This window comes from Anolis carolinensis, chromosome 1 (genome assembly GCF_035594765.1).
Source record: "Anolis carolinensis isolate JA03-04 chromosome 1, rAnoCar3.1.pri, whole genome shotgun sequence".
Lineage (NCBI taxonomy): Eukaryota > Metazoa > Chordata > Lepidosauria > Squamata > Dactyloidae > Anolis > Anolis carolinensis.
This window is the reverse complement of record NC_085841.1, coordinates 49,527,937-49,543,053: the sequence shown is the minus strand read 5'-3', so window position 1 is coordinate 49,543,053 and position 15,117 is coordinate 49,527,937. Positions and strand designations below refer to the sequence as shown.

The 15,117-nt window shown below is 38.6% G+C and overlaps 1 protein-coding gene across 2 annotated transcripts; it reads left to right on the top strand.

Moving 5' to 3' along the window:
- The first annotated feature begins 464 nt into the window (after positions 1–464).
- Positions 465–14,875, top strand: LOC134297115 (uncharacterized). 2 transcript variants are annotated; one of them, XR_010003869.1, is made up of 2 exons: positions 465–4,965; positions 14,506–14,875. XR_010003869.1 is itself a non-coding variant. In XM_062973944.1 (2 exons), the coding sequence occupies exon 1, from the start codon at positions 13,069–13,071 to the stop codon at positions 14,263–14,265; it is 1,197 nt and encodes a 398-aa protein (XP_062830014.1). In that variant the 5' UTR covers positions 11,137–13,068; the 3' UTR covers positions 14,266–14,358; positions 14,506–14,875. The 2 variants fall into 2 exon arrangements, 1 of the variants encoding a protein (XP_062830014.1); XM_062973944.1 differs by lacking the exon at positions 465–4,965 and adding an exon at positions 11,137–14,358.
- The last annotated feature ends 242 nt before the right edge of the window (positions 14,876–15,117 follow it).

Sequence of the window (15,117 nt, the reverse complement as noted above, 5' to 3'; positions counted from 1 at the left end):
TCAAAGCATCTAATCTCTCTAATCGCATTATATATGAACATGATGAAATATAACTTAAGCTGGCACCTGGAAGGCTCTTGGCTTAGTCATTTCAGTTCAGCAATGTGCAGGGAGAAACTTTTAAAAAAAACCAGTTGAGTATTTAGAATGATTTTTAGCATTATAAATTTAAAGACCTTTCACTTTTTTGCTGAGCTCCACTAATAATGGTGCTAACATACTTTGCCCTAGTTGGAGATAGCTCTCCCAGACCGAGAGGTAACTTTATAGCAGAAGGTAGAAAGCAGCAACCCATTCATGAGCTGATATTCCAGGAAAAGGAAAGGGGGGTGCGAGGAGCTCAGTTGCAACAAAACAGACAGATTTAACTAGTGGGGAGGGAAGGGGGGGGGAAGTGTAGCCATGGAAAATGCTATGGTGGGTGTGCTGAACTCAACCTAGGTAGACTCCCTAGATCTCCCTTTCTCTGTCCACCCCCATATGAAATATTTCTCCTGAAAGTGTCTAAGAGGAATAATTCATATTTTATATGGATAACTTCTTGCCTTTCCTGCTTAACATTAAAACCCCCTGTTTATCAAAACCAGGAATGGACTTCCATCTATTATCCATCTATTTTCATCTTTTGCTTTTGGGGATTTTTGATGATCCATGTAGCCCATGAACCATGGACTACAGTTGCCCTTCCCTATTCCAGATCATATTGAAATAATTTATTAATTATTGTGTATCCCACCTTTTGAGCAAAATTAGGAGTGAGGAGATTGGAATAAAAAATATAGGACAAAGTACTGCATTAAACATGTAGCCACAGTACTGTAGCTGTGCTTGAAGTACACATCCAACTATTGAAGCCTACCTTAAAAGCCAGTCAGCCTCCTGCCACAATAGATATCTGAGTTTCTGGAGAGCAGGTCACTGCAGGATGAGGTGAGGTTTAGGGCCATTTGCAGTCATAGCAATAGTGTTACAATTGCAAATAAGAATATGAAATAAGAATATGAAATAATCTCTTTTAATTGACTAACAGGAATCAATGACATAACCAGGTTAGTTAGGGAAAATAGTATTCAAAGGGATCTTGAAGCACCTTATAGATTGGGAGAACAAAATTGGCAGCATAGTTTTTTGTAGACTAAATCTACCACCTCAGATACATGAGGGAAGTATCGAACCATAGATCTTTATAGGCAGACTGTATGAACCTTGTCACATGGCTACTGGCATCGCTCTGCTTCATTGGGGAGCGTGGAAAATCCGGCACCCCACGCCCTGCATTGCTCAGATCCAGGGAGTGCACATAAAACGTGCAGCTTCCTCCTAATTGATTGTATGGCAACATGGGAGCCCCCTTGGGTTGCCCTGTTGCCCGCATGGGCCGGTTCTGCCCTCCTTCAGCCATGGAGCCATGCCGTCATTGTCTGATGGGAGCCAGCCAGGTCTGTGGGTGATCTAGGCTAAAATCAGTGCATGCCACCATTTTAGCCGTGTGAAGAGGACCTGTGTGTGTTAATACGCATAAATTGCAAAAGCTATGAGTATGGTGATGAGGTGAGTGGTTCAGTTTTGACACTGTTATCAAGGGACAAAGGCTGGAAGGAGGGAAGGTGCCTAAAGGTGAGACGAATAGATAAAAATATGAATGGTGGAGGAAACTATTGGAATGTAGTGTGGTGCTGGATGGGAACAACAAAAAAGGATAATTTGATAAATTGTCTAAAAGGGCCTTTATGAGGTAGGTATGTTAACTAATGTTATATGTGTAGTGCACCAGGAAGCCATTTCATCATTTCAAACATCTGTTGATGGACTGGAATTTGTAGATATATTTCAATTCTACCATTTCTCTGTTGTTTTTGTTCTTGGTGGACAGCTGTTCTGCAAGTGATGAAAGGCCCAGATAACAAGATATCAAGGATATTATTATTATTATCATTATGTTTATGTATAACCTGCTTTTTTATCTCCATAAAAAAGACTCAAAGCGGCTACAATACTGTATACTATAATGTGAAGTAAGTGTCTCCTAATCTCCATGTTTTACTGATCCACATGCTTGAACATAAAGTCACCCAACCTGATGTATTATCTAATGGGACACAAACAAAGGACTTCATCACACGCAATAAAATTAGCATTTCTACACATTTAAGAAATGGCTACCAACAGAGCACATCACATGATGCAAGTTCATACTGTGAGTTTCAGGTATTCAGCCATTTATAAAGTGTGGTTTTTTCCCCCTATGGTTTCTAAGTCGATTGGCAGCCGACTTCATTTTAAATTCTCCATGTAGATATGGGCAAAAATGTCAAATTTAACATATGATGGGAATTCCCCATTGCCCACTTGTAAACAAAATGATGACATTGTTCTGAAGAAAGGAGCTGAGATGGGCAGTATAGATTCCTTTCTTCTGCCATAATCTTTTTGGGACTGGGGAGGAAGGAATGGTAATTGATATCTTTTTGTTATCAATGTAAATTCAACAGAGTCACCTTTGAATTGAGAAGAATCTGTACTTAAAAAGGAAATTGTAATTTAAAATAATATAGAGTAGAAGAAAACTTGTTTGATGATCTTGCATTAAAAAGTGCTACCGCGAGGACAAACACAAAGGATTTTTTCAAGTAATAGAAAATGGGGGAGGAGGCAGTGGAAGGAGAAATATGTCTTCTGTGTGATGGGAAGGCAAATGGATAATCTGAAAAGAAATCTGAATGAAGGAAAACATGTTATGGGGATAGGAAAATCATTTGTTTAATTTCCAAGCAGGACATTGCAAAACTTAAGGGAAAAACAACTATCCCCAACTTTTTCTTATTACGTGGGATGAAGTCCAAAGACCATGGAAAGGTTTTGGACCTGATCTGTCCACTATTTTGGGTAACCCTTAAATAAAAGATATACATTTTTGTATTTATTGCTGTAGAATGCACAGTTTTCGATGAGTTTTAGACCAATTTGATAGATACACTTGAGTTGACATCCCAGACTTCTTTGTGTATGTTTAGAACAGAGTGTCAAACTTTGGCTTTTTTCAAAAACATGGAATGTGGTGTGAAACAAGCTTTAAAGCAGTAGGTTATATGATGCAGGTGTTGGTTCCATTCAAATCATAAGTGAAATAATCAATATCAATCGGGGGAATGCTCAGTAATTTCATAGCAAGTTATAACAAAAACAAAGAAATTATAAAATTTAAACATTTTTTGATTAAGTGCTGTTTTAAAAGCTACAAGGTACAGGCAGTCCCCAATTTACAAACATCTGACTTATAAACGACCCATAGTTAAGAATGGGGGGTGAGACAACAGGAAGTGAGAGAAATCTACCCCCTTGGATTGGAAATTCACTCCTGAAAGTGTTATCATGGGGAAAGGTGTCTCAACTGAAGCTTGATCACCAATCCTTTCAAAATTCAATGATCACAGGGACAGAAAGTGAGCACAGGAGCACAGACAGCAAAGCAAACACCACAGAGGACTCAACCCTTCCCCAGGTGATCCAAAATTGGAGTTACACTTCAAAAATGCACCTGTTCCAACTTACCTACAAATTCAACTTAAGAACACTGCAAGTCGCTTCTGGTGTGCAAGGACGTTGCCCAGGGGATGCCTGGATGTTTTGATGTTTTTACCATCCTTGTGGGAAGCTTCTCTCATGTCCCCACATGGAGCTGGAGCTGATAGAGGGAGCTCATCCGCGCTCCCCAGTTGGATTCAAACCTGGCAGCCTTCAGGTCAGCAACCCAACCTTCAAGTCACAAGGCTTTAACCCACTACGCCACCGGGGTTGCAGTTTCTCAAGTCGCCCCTGACATGAAAAAAACCCCCCAAAAAACCAAAAACTTAAGAACAAACTACAGAACCCATCTTGTTCATAAATTGGGGACTGTCTGTATTTGTTTCCAGGGTAGAAAAATATTTTTAGTCTAATTCCACCATAATTATGGTATATATTGTGGTCGTTTTCCTTTGTTTCATAGAATCATAGATTCATAGAATAGTAGAGTTGGAAGAGACCTCATGGGCCATCCAGTCCAACCCCCTGCCAAGAAGCAGGAAATCGCATTCATAGCACCCCCGACAGATGGCCATCCAGCCTCTGTTTAAAAGCCTCCAAAGAAGGAGCCTCCACCACAGTCCGGGGGAGAGAGTTCCAGTGCCGAACAGCTCTCACAGTGAGGAAGTTCTTCCTGATGTTCAGGTGGAATCTCCTTTCCTGTAGTTTGAAGCCATTGTTCCGTGTCCTAGTCTGCAGTGCAGCAGAAAACAAGCTTTCTCCCTCCTCCCTATGACTTCCCCTCACATATTTGTACATGGCTATTATGTCTCCTCTCAGCCTTCTCTTCTGCAGGCTAAACATGCCCAGTTCTTTAAGCCTCTCCTCATAGGGCTTGTTCTCCAGACCTTTGATCATTTTAGTTGCCCTCCTCTGGACGCTTTCCAGCTTGTCAACATCTCCCTTCAACTGTGGTGCCCAGAATTGGGCACAGTATTCCAGGTATGGTCTGACCAAGGCAGAATAGAGGGGAAGCAGGCCAGAATCCCGTTGGCTTTCTTAGCAGCTGCATCACATTGCTGGCTCATGTTTAACTTGTTGTCCACAAGGACTCCAAGATCTTTTTCACATGTACTGCTGTCTAGCCAGGTGTCCCCCATTCTGTATCTTTGCATTCCATTTTTTCTGCCGAAGTGAAGTATCTTGCATTTGTCCCTGTTGAACTTCATTTTGTTAGTTTCGGCCCATCTCTCTAGTCTGTCAAGATCGTTTTGAATTCTGCTTCTTTCTTCTGGAGTGTTGGCTATCCCTCCCAGTTTGGTGTCGTCTGCAAACTTGATGATCGTGCCTTCTAACCCTTCGTCTAAGTCGTTAATAAAGATGTTGAACAGAACCGAGCCCAGGACAGAACCCTGCGGCACTCCACTCGTGACTTCTTTCCAAGATGAAGACGACGCATTGGTGAGCACCCTTTGGGTTCGTTCGCTTAGCCAATTACAGATCCACCTAACTGTAGTTTTGTCTAGCCCACATTTTACTAGTTTGTTTGCCAGAAGGTTGTGAGGGACTTTGTCGAAGGCCTTACTGAAATCAAATTAGTTTCAAAACTAATCTATCTCATACATCCCATTAAACAAAAGTTGTAGTCTTGTAATTAGTTTTATGTAGTGTTGTGCTCTGCCTAGTGGTGCTGACAACAGATTGCCCCATGAAGGTCCTACAAACCAGTTCGCACTTCTTCAGTTTATTTCTGCAACAAGACTTTGTCCCTGAAATCATGAGCTAGCATTCTATGTTTGCTTTACCTCATCTGTTCTTCTACAAGCAATCATTGACACAAATGATTTCACCTGAATGCTACTGAACAATTTGAATTATTTATTTTTAATGGTATGTGATTTATGATTTTAGTACTCCCTGCCAGTGAAGGAGAGTGTAGGAGGGAAAGGAAGAGGAGTGTGGGGAGGAGAAGAAGAAAGGATCATCAGTTTATGTCCTCTCTTCCCGGCACCAGAACAAGACTGTGCATGATTAAACTCATAAAATCTTGATAGAATAGTGGCCAAAAGAAGAATATAACTGGAATAAGGACCTGAATGAAAGAAAACTGGCAACAGTCCAAATCTAGCTAACATGTTCAGTGATAGTTGACAGAGGAAATAATAGCTCAGAAGGGTAAAAACTGCTCTGTGCCAAGATTTTTGGTCAAAAATACCTGTTTCCGTCTAGCCTTGGTGAATTAATTTTTAAAAAATGGGGCAGGGGAGATATCCAACCCTTCTGAGTTTTAGAAAAGCCCAGAAAACATGGCTATGCGTCCAGGCTTTCGATGATTAAATGATAAAGACGACCCGGACTGACTTATGGCCACAGTACGAGGATATTGGATGAATGGACTTTAACTATATGTTTTATATTTTTATATTGTTTTAAGTGTTGTAATTGTATTTTATTCATTGCTACGTTTTAAATGTGTGTAGGCATCAAATAGTTGCCAATTTTGTACCCCACCCTGAGTCCCTTCGGGTGAGAAGGGTGGGATATAAATGTTACAAATAAATAAATAAATCTCATCCCTCAGTAGTGGGGTGATGCACCATACTTTGCTTGGATCTTGGACTACCAAAAGCACTAGCCGGATAGTTCAAAGAGGAACGACTCTTCCTGGCAAATCAGTAAGACAGGAAAAAGTCACAGGTTTTTCAAATGAGTGTTGAAAGCATTGCACTTGGTTAAATATTTAAATATGACCACCATTAACCTTCTTGCCCCCCTCCCAAAAATGGGAGGGAATATCATGGAGAATATTTGTATCTTTTATCAAGTGTTCCACCCACAATGCTGACTATATTTTCTTCCAACAATGGGCCAAGGAAGCAATAAATAATCTTTTGCATACTGGAACACAAAGCAAGACACTGTATTCAGTCTGGAGCGTAGAAAGAGATTAGCATGGGGGAATGAGGTCAGAAGAGAAGGAAGGGGAGTCACAATAAAAGCTATTGAAGGGAGGAGGTTTAGGGGAACTGGGAACTGCTATTCCGGTTCTCATTACTGATTAGTATGAATTTGTATTACTAGTGGAGACCTCACCCGATCCATTATTTTTCTTACCCTTACCCTTTTTCTTACCATTCCAGATTGTATGCATGGAGTGGATGTACAGTGGTAGCAAAAGAGCTGCAATTTGTAATGGTCATAACAATTCACAAGTTTCATGGCAGTTTGTTGTCTAGTAGGCTCCCTTTAGTAATTAGAGTACTTGCCAAAAAAAAAAGTCTAACTTTTCAATCTGAATCATGCAGATTGTGTTGTAATCAGGCATATAGCTGAGGAGGGGGGCTTGAGGGACTTCACCCCCCCCCCCCGAAATTCTCAGGGTGGTTCGCAAGAAGGCCTTACTGGTATTATTTAAACTATTATGTTTATTCATATCATGATCTGATCACCATGCTCAATATATCCCATATGCATGGGTAGATCCTCTCTCACTCAGACTCAGCCCTCCCCCCTCCCCTCGAACCAAAATCCCAGCCCCCCCCCCCCCAAATCAAAATCCTGGCTACGGGCCTGGTTGTAATATTAGGCATTTACCACTGGTCTGGTGTTTTGGGTCATTCTTCTTGAAACCCATTCCTACTTTATGTTGAAACTGAATGGAATGGCAAGGCACCCTTTTTTATGCACCATCACCACATTTGCACTTCAGTGTCATTAGTGCCTGTGTTTGCTTTCTTGCACTTACAATGCAGCTATGCGATTTCCCCTCTCTGTTTCCTCCAACTTCACCTTCATGATCAGTTTCTCTTTAAAATAACATCCCGAAGTGATTCCAAAGTGATTTCAAAGGTATTTTTATACTTTTTCCTGTATAGGGAGTTGTAGTTTTATAAGGTCGTAGTTAGGTAAAGGTAAAAGTTTTCCCCTGACGTTAAGTCCAGTCATGCCTGACTCTGGGGGTTGGTGCTCATCTCTATTTCTAAGCAGAAGAGCCGGTGTTGTCCGTAGACACCTCCAAGGTCATGTGGCCGGTATGACTGCATGGAGCGCCGTTACCTTCCCGCCGGAGTGGTACCTATTGATCTACTCACATTGGCATGTTTTCGAACTGCTAGGTTGACAGGAGCTGGAGCTAACAGCCTCCGCTCATGCTGCTCTTGGGGTTTGAACCTGGGATCTTTCAGTCTCCAGCTCAGTGCTTTAACGCACTTCGCCACCAGGGCTCCTATTAATGCTGTTCAAACTGCATTAATTCTAATTAATTCATGAATCCTGTAAAACTATTGGAAATATAACACTGCCAATAAAGCTGCATTGCAACAGTGGAGTTCTGGTGCCAAGTAAAAAGAGTCAACAAAATCTTTCCAGTGCCATATGAAGTTTCTTTATTTTTTATTACTTTTGGAAAATCCTTCATCAAATATATTCCACATCAAAGCAAGCCGCTTGCACTTGACTGGGAACTTCACGATGAAAATTATATATGATAGTATCCTGTAAGTTTCTGCCTTGACCAATCCTCCACAATTCTATGTGATTGTCCATGAAAGTCCAGGAAGACAAATAATAGATGTTTAATCAGAACTAAATTTTCATGGGTCAAAATTCTCCACAAAAGTAGAAAGACAACTGTTATTAAAGCCAGTGGTTTTAAACCAATTTTCGTAAGAAATAAATGTTTTCTAGTCCACAAAATTGCATGTTGCCTTTGCCTTAGTGATCACCAGATTAAAAACGGATATCAGACTTGTTTGTTGCATTTTTAAAAAAGTAACAGCAGGCCAATGTCTTAACATGGGGTGAGTGATTATCTGAGGTCTGGATTTACATATGTCTCATGTTCAACCTTGTGTGGCTGTATGCCCTTTCTTCAATCTCACCTCCCAGTTTTTAAACATGTTAAAACACATTTTATAAAAGTATTCAAAATCTCCTCTGCAGCTCTATGGATGTCTGGAGGAGCTTAATTGGTATTGGCCAGCTGTCTAAGCTCCATAAGATGAAAACACAAATTTGGGAAAGGGCAAAGATTGCACCCCCTCCCGTGTAAATTAACATATGATGAATTGGATTAGGCAAGGCAAACTGAATGAAAAGTGGAAGGGGAAGACATTCTACAAACACATATACATAGTTCAGACTGGTGTAACAAAACTATTAAGTGTGCAAAGAAGGAGCTGTGAAAAATATAATTCACATGGTTAAAAAAACCAAAAAACCACAAATTCTTCATCCTTACCAAAAAAAATTACACACCACCTAAACTCAGCATAACACATAGTGCTCTCTTAAATTAAATTATATTTTACAGTAAAGAGGAGAAGAAAAAACTCCGTTCAACAAAATGTACAATCAAAATGTACAAGAGTGATAATGAGTCAACAAACTATATTGACCTCTCCTAGTGTTCCTACCTTTGAAAAGGACCGGATCAATATAATGGAGAAAAGAGAAAACAAGGAAATCTAGAGCATCAGTGAAATCCCATACAATCCCCCCAAAATGCTACAATTGAATTGTCATAGGAAACTTGGTGCAGATTGGAAGCTAGGCCTGTCGCTCAACTCCTCTACAAGTCACAATACTACCATTTTGTGGTATCATATACCACAAATGCATCCTGCATTGGAGAAAGAGGAGTACTTTGGAAGATCTTATTTTCTGTCGTAAGGAAACATCTGTTAACCCTCAGTATTAGTTTCCTCCAGGATTCAGTCTGGAACTGAATCTCCACACCATGATCTGATTTTGGATCAAAGCAATTCAATTCACTGTGGAATTCAGTCTTGGGCCAAACTGTGAGCACAGCTTTAATGCCTCCTGCAATTGCACACAAAAATGCACAAAGACCAAGGTACTCAAGATCAATCCAAACAAGGCACACAAAGAACAATCCATCTTATAATAGGAGGCAACAAGGGACCAGATCAAATAAATAATGAAGAAACAAAGTGCAAGAGAGAGGTTTTGTGGGCAGACAAAACACCACTTATATCTTGTCTTGCTGCTTGTACCTTTTTGTACTTTTTTGTCTTGGGAGATGAAGCAAACAATGCTTATATCATGTTTGCATGAACTGTTACTGCTTGTTCCACCTCACTTCACTGAATGCTGACAAGTCGAGCATGTGCTTTTGACTGCATTTGCCATTACTAAATCATGTCTTGGCTGGGATTCAACTGTCTTGTACCAGACACTTTTCTGAAGTCAAAGTTCACACATGTCACCTAAAGTGCTTTTGAGCCTGTCTTTCATTGTTGGTACTTGTGGGTGAAAAACAATTGAAAATGTGCTTTGTTCAAAACACTGAAAGTGAATGCTGAGTGTGCAGGAAGTGTGGTTTACAATAGCATTTCAAGCAAATAGTATTTTTGTTCCAAAATTCTCCATTAGCGAATACAATGTATGTGTTTTACAAAGAAGATTTGTAAACACCTGCCCTACACCACTGGGTGAATTTTCAGCACTTTGGGAATTTAGTGCCACCAATATCCTAATCACACCCACCTTTTAATTATATTGTCATTGTAAGCCACTTTGAGTCCTCATAGGGAGAAAGGCAGGGTAGAAATAAAGTTTAAAAATAATAAATTTACCTTGCTCTTTTACTGAAGTCCAAGCAGTAAATGATAATTAATTATGTATATACTTGAGTATAAGCCAACCTGAATATAAGCCGAGGCACCTAATTTTACCACAGAAAACTGGGAAAACTTATTGAGTCGAGTATAAGATGAGGGTGGGAAATGCAGCAGCTACTGGTAAATTTCAAATATAAAAATAAAAATAGATACCAATAAAATTACATTAATTGAGACATCAGTAGGTTAAATGTTTTTGAATATTTACATAAAACTGTAATTTAAGATAAGACTATCCAACTCTGATTACCTATATATTTGAGTATAAGCTGACCCAAATATAAGCCAGCCAGGACCCTCACTCGAGCATAAGCCAAGGGGGACTTTTTCAGCGCTTAAAAAGGGCTGAAAAATTTGGCTTATACTCAAGTATATACAGTAATCTAGACAAGGCAGAGGCATTCATGTTCAGTGAAAAGGATCCAGCAAGAAACAGAGATTTCAAGCCATATTGCATAGGATCATATTTTTCTTTTAGATCTTGGTTCACAGTTCTTGGATTCTGCTCTGAACCAGGATGTCCACGTAGAGCTGCTGTCAAAAAGATAGTACAGTTTGCCCCCCCCCCCCAAATTTGTGCGTTTCACTTTTAATTATTCAGTGATTTGATTCATATGTTCTCCTTAGGAATTTCTAGGTCCTCCATTGTGCTTCTATGTTTAATTTCTACCACAGAGTTGTGCTGTAGGACCTAGAGATTCCTAGATCAAAAACCTCTCTAGGCATTTGTAGTTGCTCTGGAGTGATTCTGTGGTCAACCTTTGTCCATAGAGTTGCACTGAGAACCTGGAGATTCCCGGAGAGGTATTAAAAAGTTTTAAAATATCCTTTTTAAAATTGTGCTTTTCCCACTTTTGCAGGAGTCTTGCACTAACCCTGGTGAATGTGGAGGGCTGACTATATAATTTGTCAGCTTCTGCTGGTAGTTTCTAGCAATTAACCAGTACTCACACTCCAGGTGGACATAGCCACTTTATTGCTTCTACACACACAAGAAAGAATATAACACTACTAATTTCCCCATTACCATCAGACCCTTTTATAGTGCTCTTCCCTCTTCCCCTTCCCCAGCCTTCTCCAACAATTTCTCCTGATTATCGCTTCCTCACAGGACTGGTCTCCTCCTCCAGGTTCGTTTGTTAACGCTGACCTTGCTTCAGATATGTTGGCAGGGGCAGGAGTCAAATGCTTGTTCTTCCAAGCTTTGAATCATGTCCTGACATAATTGACCTTTTGTATTTGTGAGCTCCAAAACCCCAGATTCACCCAATTGTGTGTGTTTTGCCACCTTGTCACAGACCCCAGATACCTTTTTGGAAATTGAAAGATTAAAAAGAAAGTGTATCAGATTAGACTTACATGCCTCTACTCTAGCAGACTACATCAAAAATAAAATGATTCCAAGAGGCCTTAGGATCCATAAACCCCCAGGCATGTTTACTGACAACACTAACTATGTGAATAAGTGGAATTCCATCTTAAATAAGTGCTCAATAGATTTAATGGCTCTGATTATCCAAGAGGCTAACTCCCTTATTGGAGAACAAGAACATAAAATTAATACCTTAAAACAAAATATAGAAACCCACACAGACTATAAGGAGAGAATGCAGGATATAGACAAAAAATGTAAAGATTTAACTAAACAGATTAGAGAATACAAAATTAAGAAATTCAACCGGGACAAGTATGACTATGATAATAACAAAGTATATAATTGGACCAATAGATCACATTTACCAAGAAGGAAAGTCCGTTTCGAAACAGACTCCACAGACCCATACTCTACTTCAGAAGATGAATCCGCCAGAAACACAGACAGTTCCATAACTTCCCCCATACTCTTACGTAGGTCTAACAGAATTAGATATTCTAAACCACAGACCCATTTTCAAAGAGGTCCACACAAAAAGACTCGTCCCTAATAGTTAACCTTTCCAATTATCCTCTCTCTACACAAGAAATGTCAGTCTTAAATAAAGGTTTAAGTTTTGTTCCCACTCCCCATTTCAATGTTTTCAATACTAAAATAGAATTATTCAAATTATTCAGAACTATAAGATTAAAAAAAAATTTTGGACACAGAGTTGACAACATACAACCAGATCCCTTTAAACAAAAAAGTAGATTTTATCCTAATACGGAAAATATTATGATTAAATCATTTGAGAAAGTTGTGACTAGGGATGTAGATAAACTATCTAAGAAAAACAGCACATCACATTCAAATATGACCAAAAATGAATTAGATATACTCAATAGACTATCCAATATGCAAAACTACATTTGGAAACCGGCAGATAAAGGAGGGGCCATAGTATTAATGAATTTGATGGACTATTTAATTGAAGTTAATAAACACCTTTCAGACCAGTTTTTTTACAGGGAATTACCACATGATCCCATTAACAAAATTAAAACATTAATTAGAATGGTGTGTTCAGAAGGTCTAGCAATGGGCTATATCACTATGCAAACATTTGAGTTTTTACAGAACCAGTACCCCAGGAGCCCTATCTTTTATGTTCTCCCTAAAATACATAAAGGCATTACACCTCCCCCAGGAAGACCCATTGTATCTGGTACTTCATCTGTATTAGAACCCCTGGCCAAATACTTAAATCATTTCCTCCAACCTTTTGTACTAAAATCCCAATCATACATTAAAGATACAACTCATTTTATTAATACAATAGAATCACTCTACATACCTCAACAATGTACATTGATGTCTCTTGACATCGCCTCCTTATATACTAATATACCACTAAATGAAATCAGAACTATTATTTAGGATCTATTTGATTCCAGAGAATCAAAAATACCACCCACACACTTTTTAGTGGACTTATTGGACATTGTTCTTGATAATAATTATTTTAGATTTGATTCTAAATATTATTTACAAATTTGGGGGATAGCTATGGGGAGTTCGCTTGCGCCATCTGCGGCCAATCTTTTTGTATCTCATTTGGAAACAATATTCATATTCAATAATATCCATAACCCATACCTAACAGATATGTTATATTATGGGAGATTTTTAGATGACATATTCACAATATTTAATTCTTACGAGAAAGCACAGTCATTTAGTGACTGGATCAATACCATCCATCCAAATATGAAATTTACAAGTACTATAAGTTCAACCAATATTAACTTTCTGGATGTGGTAGTTCACAAGGATGGAAATGGCTTATATGTAACTAACTGTACTAAACCAACAGACAAAAATTCAATCCTACATTTCAAAAGTTTCCATCACCATTCTCTAAAATCAAACTTACCATATTCCCATTTGCTTCGACTAAAACGTAATAATAGTAAACCAAAAGATTTTTTGACGGCAGCACACACCTTTAAGAACAAACTTAAGATAAGAGGATACCCAGAAAAAAATCTCAATACAGCATTAGAAAAAACAAACCAAGTTAACAGGGACACATTACTTAAATACCAATCTAAAACACAATCCAACAGAATTATTTGCCCCCTCACCTTAACCACACAGACATCAAATATACAAAAAATAATCTTTAAACACTGGCATTTACTACAGGACATCCCTGGTTGTCAATCTAAACCAATCATAGCACATAAAAGATCTAGAAATTTCAGGGATATTTTGATCCACTCAGATATTAGAAAATCCAGTATAGTTCCACGAAACCCAACCACCGGTAACTTTAAATGTGGTCATTGTGATTGCTGTAAGTTTACAAACAATGTCAAAGAATTCATACATCCCACATTAAATATGAAAATTAAATTAAAAAACTATACCACCTGTTCATCTGAGAATGCGATCTATGTACTCTCATGTCCTTGTAATAAATTATATGTTGGCATGACAACCAGAGCCATAAGGATTAGAATACAGGAACACAGATCACGAATTAGAAAAGGAAACACAGAATCCACACTATACTTACACTTTAAAGACAACACTCATTCCTGTAACGACCTTAAGTACCTTGCCTTAGAAAAACTACAGACTCCAATTAACACTGACATCAAGAAGTTACTCCTCTGCAGGGAGGCTTTTTGGATCCACAAATTGAAGACCTTAACCCCACAAGGCCTAAACGATAGGCTAGATCTCACTTGCTTCTTATAATGGGATAAAAAAATACTTAAGTCTTTACAGAACTACTGCTGAATGCTCGCAACCTGAGGTAGAATACTACATGTAAGGATCCTCCAAGGACATGTTCTTTTTGCTGTGAATCCTGATATTTATATACTATATTAGATATTATTGGAGTGTATTATACATGTCTATTTTTAGTATGGTTTGTATTATTTCTAGTATGGTTTGTATTATTTTGACTCAATTTACATTTAATCCTATGAAAAGAAATAAGACAGCAGAGCAGCAAACAGAGGGAACTCCAGGATTACCTGAAGAAGGTCTACCTGAAGAAGGTCACCGAAACTGGATGCATACCCGGGAGACCAGTCGTTACTATTGACATGGAACTTTGTTGCTATTGATAAGGAACTTTTATTTACTATTGACATGGAACTTTGATTTACTTTGAATGGTCGAATTTGAAGAAGAGTACTACAAACCTTGAGAACACTATCAAGATTGTATTTGTTAAAATTGGACATTGAAATATGTACTTATCTGTACAGTTGGAATATGTAAATTGATATTACAGTCATAATATATGTGATTATATCACTTGAGGAAATATAGAACTATAACTTACTTTAAAGTACAATATATACCATACTTTTCCTTTTTTCCTTTTTACTGTATATAATAGACATCTGTGGCTTTGCATTGCCTTGGAGATCCAAGAACACAGCACTATGGTCCTTATTGCATCTTCATCAACTTCACATTGCCTGTGGTTGCTGGAGAAGTTGTCAGGGGGTTGTTTGCAGCTCACCAACATGCAGTCTAGTGTCCACTTGGTTAATATGAGACTTGAATGCAAAAGATTTTGGTATCCCACAGGTA